Raw genomic sequence first — 16,018 nt, 5'->3', positions numbered from 1 at the left:
AATAAGCTCAGTAAATGACGGATTCCCTTATTAAACAGAGCACTGGCAAACAAATGCAGTTATAGCCATCAACCTTATGATGAAGCAAACACAACGTAATAAAAGCCAACTAGTGTACACCTACCTGTCAACTTGTACGTTCCCCACGAATTTTATACGTTTTTGATCATTTCAAATTGTGTGTAAAAGAATTGTACTGGAAAATACAATAAATATATACTTTTACGTATAAAAAGCAACATTCACTTAATGGCAAGTGGGGAAATATGCTGAATATATTTATATACATATATATATACATATATATATACATATATATTTTTCATTCAAATTTTGATGATTCCATTTCATCCAGTTTCACAATCTTGACCGTGATCAAGGACAAAGTGTGTTGATATCAGATCTTGCTATGATAAGATAAATTGAGGTTTGCACCGTTCTTTTCAAAGATGACTGACTTTTTAAAAAGGTGACTCATGCTCCATTTAAATCAGGAGAACCAACAGTGAAGCTGTGTTTATTTAAAAAAAAACGAATAAATTGTTTTTATGTTATACAAATTATCTAGTTGACACGTTTGATATTTTTGCCTATAGCATTAACTAACCACATCTTGTGGTTTGACTTTGGTAAGTACAGCCTGGTGAAGCTCATAGTATAAATCCAATACAATAGGGAAAAACACAACAACAGAACCACCTATAAACTTAGGCTGCAATTGTCATGTCCTGCACGGTTGTCATGGCGCCCAGATGGCCCCGCCCCTTGACACCGGCTGGGACGCATTGGACTGATTGCTCTTGGAGTACTTAAACGCTCCTTTTGGGACTGCCCGTTGCCAGATCATTGCTTAACCTTGTTGAAAACCTGTTCATGCCAGTTTGACCTGAGTAATGCCTAGATTGTAATTTTGCCTGCCTTTGAACCTACTTTGTTTCGTTTCTGGTCCGTTTGTGTGTTGGAAAACTTTTCTTTCTCAATTAAAGTGACAGATTGTCTGCGCAATTGAGTTCCAACTTCCTGCTTCCCGGTCGGTTTCGAGACAGCAATGCGATGATCTTTATTATGCACACTGCATTTGGCAAAAAAATCTGCTTATATTTATTCCGTGAATCCAAATTTGAGAACAGAAAAAAACTTTCTTTGGCATGCATAGAATTTTCTTCATCAACACACATTTGTGAGACTTGACCACAATTACAATCATATTGACACTGACATTGATTTTAACTACTGCTCACAGATGTCATCCCAACTTATGTGCGACCAAAGTTGTATTGACATTTTGGGGACTTTGAGTTTGTGAGCATGGAAGAAAAGTGCGTGACGTGAAACTTCTCTAAATTCACCGTGGCACATGCTGAACACCACAACAGGATGACGACAGCTATAACTTTGGTGGTCATAGGTATCAAATCTTCTATGATATAACAACTGTTTGTGGGCTGGATACAGAAATAACATTCATTATCTGGTACGGATCACAGTTGAGTTTTTAGACATTTTATGTGGCTGTCTAAATGACGCTTTAGCGCTAGTATAACAACATTGTGACAAAAGACAGGCCAGTCACATACAAATCTGAAACATGTAGTATTGCTACAAGGGCTCCCATGAGGGCCACTTAAAGACACACACTTAAAGACACAATTACACATTTTCATCATCTACATATCAAGAGAAAACATTTAACAGATAATCTCACATCCCATATTTCTTCTAGAAGGCAATAGGATGAGGACATTTAAGATGTGTTGGAACACCAGAATTTTACACACAAAGGACGTTTTTAGATCATCGTTAAAGTGCAAAAAACAAATATACAATCGTTGGATAAGCTACAGCAAGTTCTGCCTCCATTGGACTGGAGACGTAACAGGAAGAACACTTTTTGATTTGAAAGAAAATGGTGGTGGCTCTTCACTCATTCTCGACATTCAAGGAGTTGAAATTCCAGTGTCAGTCAAATTTTGAATGGCTCAGAAATCTTCGACTCGATCAGGTATGGAGAGATGCCTCGGTATTCATCGAGACATCATTCGTACAAACTCTGTGCAGAAAGGGGAGTAGAAGGGGAGGCTCATGCTCTCGGCTGTAGTGCATCAGAAAGCGTCAGCCGCTATAAATATTTCAACAAAGTGTTTTTACCTTCAAAGTCAACAAGCCCATCTCCATTCAAATCCACCTCCCGCAAAATATCCTCCACTTCGTTCAGACCCACCTGGAAAAAACAAGCCTCGACAGTTGGAAAAATAAGACACAATGTTTTTGAAGACAAAATTTACCTGGTGGCCTAGAAGCTTACGCATCGCATCCCGTAGCTCAGACGTACTTATCGCGCCGTCTCCATTTGTGTCGAACTAAGCAGAAAGTGCCAGTAAACAAGCATTTAAGATGACACATTCGCATACATTTTAACATCATAAATACAGTGAAATGGTATTTAGTAGAACGAGTGTTATGATCTGGTATGTAACCTAGGCCCAGAGCGTGGCAACCAGGTTTGGAACTGGACACATGTGTGTCCCATCACCACACACCTGTCCCTAATTTTCCTGAACCTTTATTCTGACTGTTTGGACAACACAAGCGATCGTGTGATTCTGAAGTTCCATTTTGGTCTGTTTCTGGTGTAGATAATGTCAGGTTTGATTTTGTTTCGACATCTTATTTGTTTTGTAACCCCCTGTTTGTTTGTTGGTTTGTTTCTTGCAAGCATCTCCATTTCCGCTTTGGTATTTGTTTCTGGTTTGGATCAATGTTTTCGTTTGGACATTTTGTTGTTTTATGACCACTTGTTTGTTTGTTACTTTGTCCCTTCCATTTACGGTTTAGTCTTTCTTTCTGGTTTGGATATTGTTAGGTGTGATTTTGTTTGGACATGATATTTGTTTTATGACCCCTTGTCTGTTTTTTACTTTGTTCCCCGTTTTGTTATTAAATATCATCCTTATTTTGAGCATACCCACCTCAGTTTCTGCTTTCCCTCACTTGGGTCCACCCCCCAAAACGTAAAAACGAGTCATCAAAAGTACGCAATTGGGTGATATCAACCATAATTTGTGCCGAAAACCAGATACGTCGCCATCTTGTGATTGTGATGGACCCAACTGGGAAACAAAAACGGGGCAGATGTGTGCTCAAAAGGATCAACAAAAATACAAAATAGCAAACAAAGCTCGGAGGACAAAACCAAAATAAGGATAAAGTAGCAAAATAAGAAACCATCCTGGTACAAACAACAGGGGACATGGAGCACGACAAAAGCAATGGTTAGCGACACAACTAGACTTGAAAGGACAATAGCCGGAAAAAAACTGCAACAAAACCCAAAACTACACTCACACACAGGGCTAACAAGACGTATTAACCAAACAGTGACAGAAAGGACACACAAAAACTCTATTTAGAACTCATAAAAAAAAAACACAGAACATAATGAGATAGCATATTATAATAATAAATTTGATGAATCAGTGGCAGTTTTTTAAAAAGTCAAAGATTTCTTATACAGGAAAAGCCTTAGATATTGTATGTATCATTTGTCAAATTGTGCTGAAATTTAAGGGAAGGTAGGAAAAAAAACATTGACCCAATTTTTAAATCCCCCCCCCCCCAAAAAACAACAAAAAAAACAGAACAATGAATAAGCCCAAACACTAAAGATCCACTACCAATTATCTATAAGACGTCATTTTACATTCATGAACCCTGTAGTTTAAAAACACCATGATGCGGTTTTGTGTAGTAAACATGAGCTTCCTTCTTTTTATCCATTTTAGAGAAGTGTATTTATGCTTGAAACATGTAAGGTGATGACCAAGATAAAATCCTAAGTGTTAGTTCTGGGTGTAAAACTATGGAGTACACTTAAAAAGATACAAAGATGTCTACTTCCTTGTTGAGGCTTAGGAAAACTAACAAAAAGATGGCTGCCTACAGTGCCATTTAGGAATTGTGAGTCATTTCAAATCTGTAGTGTGAGTACATTTGTTATTAGTTTTGTTGTAATGCTATGTCACTTAATTCAATAGTAAAAAAAAGAAGATAGTTTTCCTATTTTTTCTCTTGTATTTTTCATACTTTTTTTGGTTTGAACAAATTTATTGACACTAATAACAGAAAACAATCATGACAATCTCATACATGTTCGGGAAAATTAAAGAAAGGGAAATTTTTACCTCTCTAAAGGCATCTTTTAATTCCTTTATTCCTATCATGTCGGCAGTTTCAGCGAGGAGTTTCGGACCCATCAACTCGACAAAATCTTCAAAATCAACATGACCGCCCACTGCAGAAAACCCCCCCCAAAAAATAACAACATCTACAATTTGGATGCATACAACTAACTGTACAATCTAAATCAGCCAGCACTTACAGTTCATGTTTATTTGCTGGCTCAATTCGATCAGTTCCATTTCAGTCGGCATGTATCCCATGGTCCTCATACAGTTTCCAAGGTCTTTACAGCTGATAAAACCGTCCTTGTCCTTGTCAAACTCTTTAAATGCGTCCCGCAGCTCTGTTAAGCAGATACAAGTTTGAGTAAGTAAAATACAGTACAGTAATCTCCAGCTGTAGAGTGGTTACTTTTCGTGGTTTCGTCACCACATAGATTTTCATTGTGCATTTTGTTCTGCATTACGATTGGCAAATCGTCGCCCCGCCTCTTTTCTGCCTGTGTCTGCATGTGCGTTAATGATGTTGTTGTCGGAGTTGTACATGTATGTAAAACAGCTTGACAAATCGTTATTAAATAAGTGCTAATCTTTTTCAATTTAAAGTTTCTCTAAAAGCCACCATGTCAACAAAACGTTATGGACCGACCAAAGGACCAAAAGGCAGAGGAAGACGCATTCTATCGACCCGCTAAATTTTACCTGCGTCATGCGGCTCTTTTGACGCCCTCCAGTGGCTCTCCGGCACTTTTTCAAAAATGCTCGTGATAAGTTTTTTTCTAGTTTTACAATTGGACGAATGCAAAGGACGTTGTATAAGATGCCAGTTCCTTATTTTGACTCACTGTTGTTTGTTGTTGTGTTTTTTGTCACAACAGTTCAGGTGATGGGGCAGGTCAGATTGTTAGGGCTTTCTTCTATTGGTTGATCAATGAGAGCACTAATCAACTGCCATGTCACTGAGGGCATCACTGATCGACCAATAGGTGAAGGGCTAAGGCAGCCGGGCCTGCCTCCTCATTTGAGTGGCATTTTGTTGTGATAAACTGGAAACCGAAAAAATACAGTGAGTCAAAATAAGGAACTGGCATCCTATGAAATCTCCTTTGCTTTTGTCCAATAGTAAAAACAGAATAAACCTATCAGTTTGATAATGGAAAAATATATGGTGTCTGTTAAAGGGGCAAATAGAACAGATTCTTCCAATAAATATAGATAGATATAGTATGTGTTTCCTTCCTTATAAGGCTTTTATAAGGCTTTTATTTTTTTGCCTCTTCAGACATATTTATCATTTTTGGTCCAAAATGGCTATTTCTACATTTTGGGTTGCCGACCGGAAAGTAAATGCAGTTTCTCATAACGTCCACACGATCACGACATAGTATCATGTGAAGTAAAATAGATCGTGTCCTTGATACAATTGTGCAATAAAGTGAAAGGTAATTTTTAGAATAAAATTTGAAGGTACAGAATGTGTTTGTAAATGAAATAATATTTATAAAGTACAGTACTTTTATTTCTTGAATAATAACTAGCGACTGTAATTTGGGTTTGTTCTTTGGTTTTAATGTATAGAGTTCTATAGTATTAAATAAATAAATAAATAAAAGTTTGTACTTCGCAGGTTTTGACTATCGCAGAACCTTTTTGAAATGCAACCCCTGCAAAAAATGGGTGTTTGTTCTTGGTGACTCATTTTCAACATACCATCCATTTCTTCTGGACGAAGTTCTCTGTCCTAGTGAGAAAACACAACAAATCATTATTTAGGACACAGGAGAAAACAAAAAACAGAATGTGACTGATACCTAAAGAAAAAAACAGCAACTAGTGAAATCATTAAACAATCCCCAATGCAATCTTTCGCCCCTCATCCCTCAAAGAATTTGTTGTCCAAAATGTTCCCACACCAATGCTTGCATTCAACGAACACAACCTTTAAAGGGCAGAGACAGCGACAGACATAACCCAGAAGCCTCAGGGGTTAACAGCCCAAGAAGCACGGCGGTGTCTAAACAAAACAGCGTGTCTTGACGTCACATCCAAGCTCTGTCGGCTGAAGGATCTGGAAACAACCAAGACGTACGGAAACACAAGCTAGCAATTGAATATGTATCATCAGCACTTCCTGTCACTGTGACTGACAGGCCATCAAACATTAGAATTTTCAGTGGCAGCAAATTGCATTCTACTTGCTCGTGTTGCAAGATAATGAGATCTTTGTCATTGTAACAGTGTTGGGCCTAACACGTTAGAAAAGGAGAAAATATTTTTTTGGGGGTGGGGAGAAAGTTTATATTTTATTTTAATGTTGAATTATCATTTTATTTATTTACTTCTCACTCACTTTTTAATGGGGTTACACTTGACTTTGGTATCGGAGATTAGTGTTTTTCAACTGTCCCCCGGCACGATAGAGTGCAATTATCACTGTTGAGACTAATGTGTTACAATGGAACGCGTTCTTTGAATATAATTACTTTTCTCGTTGACTAGTACTGTAACACATTATCAATATCATTTTGTAACTCTACTGACGTTACTACATTGTGCTTTATTGCGTTATTCCACTACTCCCTAAATGCAGATCATGAACTGCAATGTCTTCTAAATGCTGAACACTTGTGCATCTTTCACAATGTCTCAAACAGCCCTCGATTAGCCAACAACATAATTTGAAGGCTGGCCGTGTTTGTATTAACATTTAAAGTACAACTGAATACAGTTATGGTGGCGTCGTTCTTCGTACTTTCTTCGTACCATATATACTCTTACCCAGAGACAAATTTACATCTTCAAAATAGAATACTCAAATCAGGGCGGCATATTTGGGTGTATGCCACCCGAAGCGCATGGTAGGCAGCATTTGGGGAGATAGGCATGGCTCACGCAGGAACAACAACCCAACAGGAAATTTATGGGGCACAGAACTTACGGTAAATGTGTGCAAAATTTTTGGCTATATATATTTGTAAAATTATTTTTGCAATACACAATGTCTGGAGAAAAAAGGAAAACGTCTTGGACTGTACCCAGACATGGGCAAGGAGATATTTGAGTGGATTGAAGCCCAGAGACAAAATGGATATGGAGTTACTCAACTAAGTGTTCATTTGCAAGCTCCCAAGATTTCGCAAGCCAATAAATATGAATGTTTTACTGCTACCACAGGTTGCTGTACACGTTTTCTTCAATTTCTTCTAGTATGTGACTATTTCAAAGCGTTTTTAGGGGGTCGGCTTCGATGTTCAACATGTTATTGTCTTCTATGATAAATTAGGTTGTCCTGATACGGTCCCCCCTTTCCAAGTTAACATTACTACTATAGCTATGTCTGATACCTATATAATCCATCCTTCTATCCATCCATCCATTATATGCATCGCTCATCCTCAGTAGGGTTGCAGGGGGTGCTGGAGCCCATCTCACCTGACCTCGGGCAGTGGACAGGGGACGCCCTGAACTGGTTGCCAGCCAGTCGCAGGGCACACAGGGACAGACACACCTGAGGACAATTTGGATTCGGCCAATTAACCTGACATGCGTGTTTTTGGAATATGGTAGGAAACCGGAGTGCCCAGAGGAAACATATGCAAGCACAGGGAGAACATGCAAAGCACAGAAAAGGTGGGTCTTTGGATTTGATTACCTGTATCCAGGTAAATATTGTGCTATTGACTATAAAATATGTCACAAATATATATTTTTTTCTAATGGGCTGGCTATAGGTTAGTTATGGTTGTGATTAGTTAGTTAGTTAGTTTTGCTGCTTTATTAAAATTCTACAAACACAATGTTAAAATTCTACAAACACAATATTAATCAGAACAGTGGCTTTATAAAACGTCCTTTGTCATCTTTACATTTCAGGCTTAAAGGTGTTTCAGCTCTATCTGGTAGGTCATGCAGTTAGTTTGGAATTGACTTCAATAGGAAGCAACTGGACATGGAAAGATGTGACCCAGGCAAACTAGGTCATTGCATTGGTACTGTGTACACTCCCTGTTATACAATGTGTCTCCTACTTAAATAACGGCCTCAATTGCTTTAAACTACCCGGACCTCTGCATTTGTTCAGAACTCACAGACACAATTAAATTGCATCTTATGTTAGGATCTATTAGATCTGTACCATAAAGTATGATCCCAAAAGACTATTTCCATTTATTTGTCAGTCAAATAACCAAGAGAGCATTGCGAAGAGTATGCACAGTATGAAAACAAGTTAAAAGCATCAATAAGAAGGCAGCGTGCCAAGTTTCCATTCATCATGCATAACAGTTTACTTGATGCATCGTTCAGTACAGACTGTCAACTTACAAATGGACAGTGTCACAAAAACTGTAAGCAGGAACAGGAGCTGAGGACAGCAACGTAGTCTTTCAACCACAAAAAACAGCAACATGATGACAACAGAAAATAGTCAGAAAAAAATATTTGAGGTATCTATGCAGAAGTTGCCCCACACAAACAGTTTCCATTCAAAGAAAGGACTTCAAATCCAAAATGGCCTTTTCAATAGAATGTACAAGATCAAAATTCTTACCTCTGTGAGTGATGTATCGAGGCAGTTGCCCATACCAAAAGAGAAAAATGGCATCAAAAAGGACCAGGTGGACTTTTTTTCTGAAACATCTGTAGGTTGTCTTTTGAGAGGAGCATAAATTCTGGTTTCAATGAGACCCATGTGGACTTATGAAACACTCCCTGCTATTTCTTTTTGCTGTGAGGATGAAAGCAGAAACTGGAAGCTTCCTACTGATTCGATACGTTGTGCAATGTGTTTCTGTGAGACAATATAAAAGGCAAAAGCAGGCTACGAAAGAAACAGGAGTACGCCTATTAAAGGGGCGGCGATTCAATGTTTCCATCTGATGTTGCCCAAGCCATACAACTCTATACAGAAGCACTATCGCTGGCCATGGGCCAAGATTTTAGCCTTTATATCCTAACATTTGTTTTATCTTAGTTTTCTTTTTAAAAGTTGGGGTACGTTGTTTGAAGTGTACTTAAAAAGTTGAAAGCAGAATATTTTCTCTATTTAGTTTTAACAATGCACAACTGAGTTCAAGGAGACCCTCTAAATTTTTTCCCACCACGCCTAACTGATTCATCCTACTTTTAGCAAAGCTGTTTGGGTTGCAGAATACTATAAGTAGGAAGAAAGGGATAATGGGGTATAGTGCATTTTTTCAAGTGACCACATAATATTGGTGGGGACTAAACAGTGATTGCCCAATATTAGTCGGGGACATGTCCCTCCCGTCCATGCCATGACTACGCCCTTGATTTTTTGTCTATTTGGAAAGGGTAGTATAGAAAAAGATTTGTGCCATATTAATATTGCTCTTTTTAAGGATATGTTCTTGCATGATTTGACTAAAGAAAAAAGTTAACAAATGTTGGACAGTGAGAAAAATAATAATACTGGAGAATTTTGCTCATTTCAAGTATTATTCTTATTTTATGAATAACTTAAAGTGTAAGATTGAAATTTGGTAAATGAAAAGAATATACTCAAAATTTGCCAAATGTTTGGGTAGTGTTTCTCTTTTTTGGTACATTTTTAACTAATTTGATCAAATAAGACAAAAAACCTGCGAAAGTTCTTGTATTACTTGGTATATTTTCTAAAAAAATGAAATACGATACCTTTCTTAATTTTACTACATTAAAATATACTGAAAAAACAAATTCAAATGTTCGGTCATTTTGAGTAATGTAATAGTTTTCTTTTTTTATTTCATCTGAATATAACTGATATTTTTTCCGAGTGAAATAATAACCTTTTCCCTCCTATTTCATTTAAAATATATATCTGTCCTATTTTCTTGGAGAAATACGTTCAAAACATAGTATCACAAGAACATGTTTACTTAAAATTAATCAAATGTTCTGCAAATGGGGTAAAGATTGATGTTGAATAGCTAGGTATTGGATAGTTGAAGCTCGCTTTAGTAAGCAGAAAGATCTCAACTGAAGCTGTTCTTGTATGGCAGCCTTTTGAATATGTCCCATTGCTCTAACAAAAACAAAAAATCTCATCTGTCTTTGCAGACTCAATCTTGTGTGACGTTTTGTCTTGTGGGATTTGTGTCCCACACTTTTCACCAAGAGATTTAATTAACACTAGCTGAAAAAGTCCCCTTTTTCCAATAATCCCTGTTTTGTGAGGTGTTGTCACATTTTGTAGCTCCTTTGTTCTTTTGAATAATTGTTTTTGCATTTTCCCTTACAAATGTATCTGCACTGTATGCATCATGCTCGTTTGAGCCCACCCCCAACATGTCATCCTCTGCCCTGTGCATTGAAAGTCAAGGTCACTGTGACCTTCAGCAGACACGCTCCCTGTCGAGGTGCACACAAAGACTGTGTGAGACACGCACATGAATCTAAATGGTCAACACTACCGTGCTGCATGTCAAATGGGTTCTTTCACTTAACAATAGCATATATATATATATATATATATATATATATATATATATATATATATATAATAATAATAATAATTTCCTTGTATTGTCATTCTGAGTAACAATGTACACAGAACGAAATGTCGATTGCACCTGACCCGTTGTAGCGAGCCGATATATATATATATATATATATATATATATATATATATATATATATATATATATATATATATATATATATATACTTACACAGCTAGTTCCATAAAAGTACCTGGCATTGCATTTTAGTCTACAATTTCTTCAATTCATTTACAGTACTTGATTATCACAAACATATGCAGAAAGCTAATTCAAAACACAAAATGATTGAACCAATTTGAGCCTAAATGTGACAAAAATTACCCTCCAACAAATGGCACAAAATTGAGTCATTTTCCAAGCAGATCTCTGCTAAGAGTTTGCAGTAAATCATGCAGGAGGTTAAATTTGGCCACATACTGATTTGCACCTTAACTGGAAGGGCTCTCATTGAAAAGGCCTGTAGGAGGATCTATTACATAAGAAGTGAATTTGCACAAGAAGGATTGCCTGGAGTCCATCTAAAAATGTGAGTAACATTAATGCTTTTGCAGGCTGCGTATTGCTTATTTACATATTGAGGAAAATAATGTAAGTGAAGTTACAGTGAGAACCAGAACTCATGGCCACACTTGCCAGAAATAAACTCTTCCAGAGGGAAAAGAAAGCTAGCTACTTCCATCTTTCTCTACGCTTGCGAGACATTGACTCAGACACCGAAACTGTAAAAGAAAATCCAAGCCATAGGGTTGGAATGCTACAGGAAACTTCTAGCCATCAGCTACTTGATTCATGTGACAAATGAAACAGTGCGGAACACCATCAGAGAGCACATTGGACCTATGTGAATAACTGTTGTCAACTGAGCGGAGACAAAAGTTCACGTCAGAAGATCATGAGGACAGGCCAAGATAATTTTCCAGTGCACAGTCCAAGGGGGCAGAAAGAGGAATACAGAAAGAACTGGGCCAACAACATAAAAAAATTGACTGGTGACTACTTTGCAAAACCCAAACTCAGGCCAGGAGAGACCTGTCCAGAGTTGTGTCCTTAGTCGTGCTCCAACGACTGAGGCGGTCAAGGTTTGGGTATTACATAGTCAGAAAAAAATGTGGCTTCAACTCTACTATTTTTCAGTCTCTCATGGATCAACACCAGAGCCGCAACGGACCAAAAAAACAAAAAGAAAAATGTCTAGGGCTACAAAAAAATAAAAAGGTGGTTCATACATTAGGTCAGTCATTCAATATTGAATATTTATTCTAAAGAAAACCATCACACACAAAAAATATTCATTCAGGCTTTGTATTTCATCTCATCATCACATTATTTTTACTCTCGGTACCACAATGTTGAATATGTGGAGCCATGACTAATATCATTTATTGACAATGTTAACGATAAACACAGTACCAAGACAAAATGTACAATTTATTTATTTAATGTCCTTCCAAGTCCGATTCATCAACAGTTGTTTGCTTTGTCGTGCTATTAGAATTTATATACATTTTTCAGGGTGATTTTCTGTTTTCCTCATTCTCTGGCATTCGTCTCTGGTACCCTGAGTAAAAATAGTGTGATGATGAAATCAAATCTAATGCTTCGTAGTTATGATTACACAGTAGATTTATGCTTATTATTTAAATCATGATAATCTTATTGTTAGTATTACTAATAATATTGGTGGGCCGGGCCGCGGAAAAAAGTGTCAGACATTAAATCGGTCCACGGTACTGAAAAGGTTGGGGACCATTGTTTTAGGAGAAAAGTGAATCGTCCCAACAGTGGACATTTCTCAGGTAGAAAGTATGAAAAACTATTACGGTAAAACGGGCAGCACAGCTGCGAAGTGGTTAGCGCGTGTGTGGCAAAGCTGTGAGGTCATGAGATCGAACCTCTTGTATGGAGTTTGCATGTTCTCCCCGTGCTTGCGTGGGTTTCCTCCGGGCACTCCTGTTTCCTCCTATATTCCAAAAACATGCATGTCAGGTTAATTGTCTGGTCCAAATTGTCCCTAGGTGTGAATGAGCGAGCGAATTGTCTGTCCCTGTGTGCCCTGCGACTGGCTGGCAACCAGTTCAGGGTGTCCCCTGCCCACTGCCTGAAGATAGCTGAGATGGGCTTCAGCACCCCCACAACCATACTGAGGATAAGGGGTGCAGATAATGGATGGATATTACAGTAAATCACGGTTCCAGGATCCTTTAATTGTCTGGATCGTCAGGGACACGATGTCTTGTGGTGTGTTTTGGACAAGATCAGCCTGGCGGTGCCCAGCCTTCTCCAAGCTGTGAAAGACATAGTACTGGTTTCCATAGTTACCAGTAGCAGAAAATGTTTGACTCAGATACAGGACCTTAATCTTATGGTTGCTGTGTAGCTTGGCATTGACTGCCTGGAGCATGTGACAATATTGATAGCAAATCCTAAATCAGTGAGGAAAATCTCTTTCCTTCCGGATTTAAGGTAGGGTGGCTTTGTTCATATTCCCATCGTACAATACTGTTAGTTGGTTGGCTGGTACAGCCTGGTGGCGCCAAATCACTGGGGTATAACGTTTTTGTTTTAAAATTTTGAGTATTGCATCATACAATACACATTGCATCACTTTCATATTTTTGTTGAAAAACAAACTTTATGGCAATGATGATCAGCCTTTGCTTTTGTGCCTGAAAGACTCTTTGTCTGGTAAAAGACATTATATATATATATATATATATATATATATATATATATATATATATATATATATATATATATATATATATATATATATATATATATATATATATATATTTGTATCTATATTCAAACTACTATTCGAGCCGAGAGCTACTTTTTGTTACTAATTAAAGTGCACCCAGTTTGATATGCATTTAAAAAAATAATTATGTTATTACAACGTTATTAATATGCTATTACTAGGTTACCTAATGGAAGGAGGGTTGAATAGAGACAGTTAACCTCTAAACAAAATAATTTTACCAGAAAATCACAATGACCGAGGACTGGTTATCTATTTTCAGAACGGGTCTGCGGGCACCTCCTCTTTCCTAAAGGGGCACCCACATCAGATACTGTACCACTAATTCATATAGATAAATAACTAGATGGATAAAAAAGAAATGGTTCATTACAAAATGACATAACAATAAAAACGATTTTAAAAAAGTTACCTAAATAATTCGACAAAATGCATAGGTGTTGTTTTCCCTTCTTATATCAAATTACATTGTGTACGACGTGTAACACATTTTGTCCAGGAATGAAAAATAGACCCTTCGAATTTCAAACAGTTCTTACCTGGCCAAAGAGTGAATTGAGGACAGTCCGCAGGTTGACGTCCAAGACAGAGGAGGCGGCACTGGACCTCCGCGAATGGCGAGAGGAGGCGCTGGACAGCGGCTTCGGAGAGCTGGCGGCCGGTGGGGACCTCCTGGCCTGGCCACCGCTTTCAGTCAAGGCGGCCCGCTTCTGGTCCCGCGGTTCGCACAGGGGTGTCCTCTCGTCGTGGCTGTCCGAGAGCAAGAGCATCCCCGGGAGAGGGCGTGCGCGGCAACGACGGCGATGCTCCGTCGGCGGTGGCGGTTCTGGCTCAGGCGGTCCCGTCACGGTCGCTCGCTCCTCACGGATGTGCTTTCTGCGGCGATGGTGGTGCCGATGCGTGCCACGGTCCCTCGCTTCGCGGCTGACCTCATCGTGACGCTCGGGGGGTTCCGGAATTGGGTTGCCAGACGCTCGACACTTCACCCGCACAGACTCAACTTTATCCCGGTTGTCAGTAAGTGCAGGGCGGCAGAGCGGTCTCCGGGCGCTGACGTCGCTGTCTGGGGACAAGAAAGCCCCCTCGTCGGTACCGTTATTTTGGATCGCGGCGGTAGGACGGTGGTGATGATGCTGATGATGGTGATGACTTCTGCGGCTCTCTGTCGTGCGTTCGTGGACGTGCACGGTTCTTCTCGGGGGCGCTTTCAGCAACGAGGTCGTTGATTCCGATTTTGGCAAGGAGGAGCTCATTTCTGCGGCGTTTCAAATTTCGACATGACACGTACGCTCCTTTCCATTGTCGAGCAGTTTTCCTTCAGCCCGTGCAGCACCTGTTCTCTGTGCTTTCGTGCGTGCGTGGCACACGTGCAGGGATGGCAAGCAAATGGGTCCTCGGTAGTGACGTGCGGTGATATTGGTGTCTGATGAGGCACAGTCAGATTTACAAATATCCATTAACCTTCATCTTTCATTGTTTGATTGGGAGAGCAGAAAACAAGATGTGATCCACCGAAATGAGTCAGTGAGGCAAATATCAAATTTGGGCTTTTGGTCTCAGTGGAAAATATAAGAAATTAGCTTTCAAAATCATACCATAGTCAAAGCTTTATCATTACCTATTTTGAATACATGGCCATTTGATTTATGGCCTTCCCTATACCCTTTTCTGATCAAAAACTTGAGAGATTCAGGTTTAAAGTTGTCCTTGCTCTTTTTGGTGCAATGTCATTCAAATATTTTTACAGTTAAAGGGATATAGTCTTATATCAAAGTTTAATTCAAACAAAGGTATTCGTACACATGTAAAAAAAATAATTAGACCAGGTTGAAAGACGTTTTAGCACGTATTTATTTAAGTACATATTAAAAGAACTTTAATTTTGTTTTCTAAAATTGGAAATATTGAACTTTAATCAGGTTTTTTTACTTACTCTATTTTTGTGGATTGTGAAACTCGGGGAAAGTGATTTCGATGTCATATCTTTCAGAAAAGAAAAAAATGTAAACATTTTTTTTTACGATTTTCCTCGTTTTTTTCTCAGTTATTGACATGTGGCTGAAAAAAGTGAGCGTTACTCCTTGCGACTTATTTCTTCAGAGTGGGTTACATAACCACAAGCATCAAAAACTCATAGCCTGCGGTCTAATTGTGGCCCACCACATAAGGTAAGATCTTCAGCCCGAACTCGAGTTCGACCGACCCAAATTTAACATTGAGTCAAACGTAGAATATTAATCTATGTTAGGCCCGGCTGGGCTTCTCTCTCGCTGACTTTCTTTTTCATTATCTACCTGTCATTGTATTTCTTTGTTTCCCTGCCCCTCTGTCTCTCCTCATGTTCAGCACTAGATTTTTAAAGGAGTTGTATGGAATTTGGAACTTTGTTACACTCTGCCACGATATCTTGTGTCTGCATTGCAGCCTCAGTTCATTCATGATTTGTGTGCAATTATAAGCATTTCTTAGAGGCGCTCAAATAAACTCTGCTCATTTCATCTTTCTTGGGGTTTGGGTTGGCGTTTGGACTGTACTTGAAACAGGCCTTCTTTTTTTCAAGATGTTCATGCTACACT

The 16,018-nt window shown here is 38.7% G+C and overlaps 1 protein-coding gene across 2 annotated transcripts; it reads right to left on the bottom strand.

The window, feature by feature from the left end:
* Window positions 1–1,087: 1,087 nt before the first annotated feature.
* cabp1a (calcium binding protein 1a) lies at window positions 1,088–14,959 on the bottom strand. Of its 2 annotated transcripts, none has more exons than XM_088335521.1 (7): window positions 13,982–14,959; window positions 5,889–5,919; window positions 4,379–4,522; window positions 4,182–4,291; window positions 2,286–2,360; window positions 2,149–2,221; window positions 1,088–2,050 (listed from the first exon to the last, which is right to left on the bottom strand). In XM_088335521.1, exons 1-7 carry the CDS (start codon window positions 14,693–14,695, stop codon window positions 2,025–2,027), a joined length of 1,173 nt encoding a protein of 390 aa, XP_088191647.1. In that variant the 5' UTR covers window positions 14,696–14,959; the 3' UTR covers window positions 1,088–2,024. The 2 variants fall into 2 exon arrangements, with proteins under 2 accessions (XP_088191647.1, XP_088191648.1); XM_088335522.1 differs by lacking the exon at window positions 13,982–14,959 and adding an exon at window positions 8,728–8,980.
* Between the last annotated feature and the right edge of the window lie 1,059 nt (window positions 14,960–16,018).

The sequence above is a fragment of the Urocampus carinirostris genome, chromosome 5 (assembly GCF_059441175.1).
Source record: "Urocampus carinirostris isolate Australia breed hairy pipefish chromosome 5, RoL_Ucar_1.0, whole genome shotgun sequence".
Lineage (NCBI taxonomy): Eukaryota > Metazoa > Chordata > Actinopteri > Syngnathiformes > Syngnathidae > Urocampus > Urocampus carinirostris.
The sequence above is the reverse complement of the archived record's forward strand: the minus strand, read 5'-3'. Positions and strand labels throughout refer to the sequence as shown.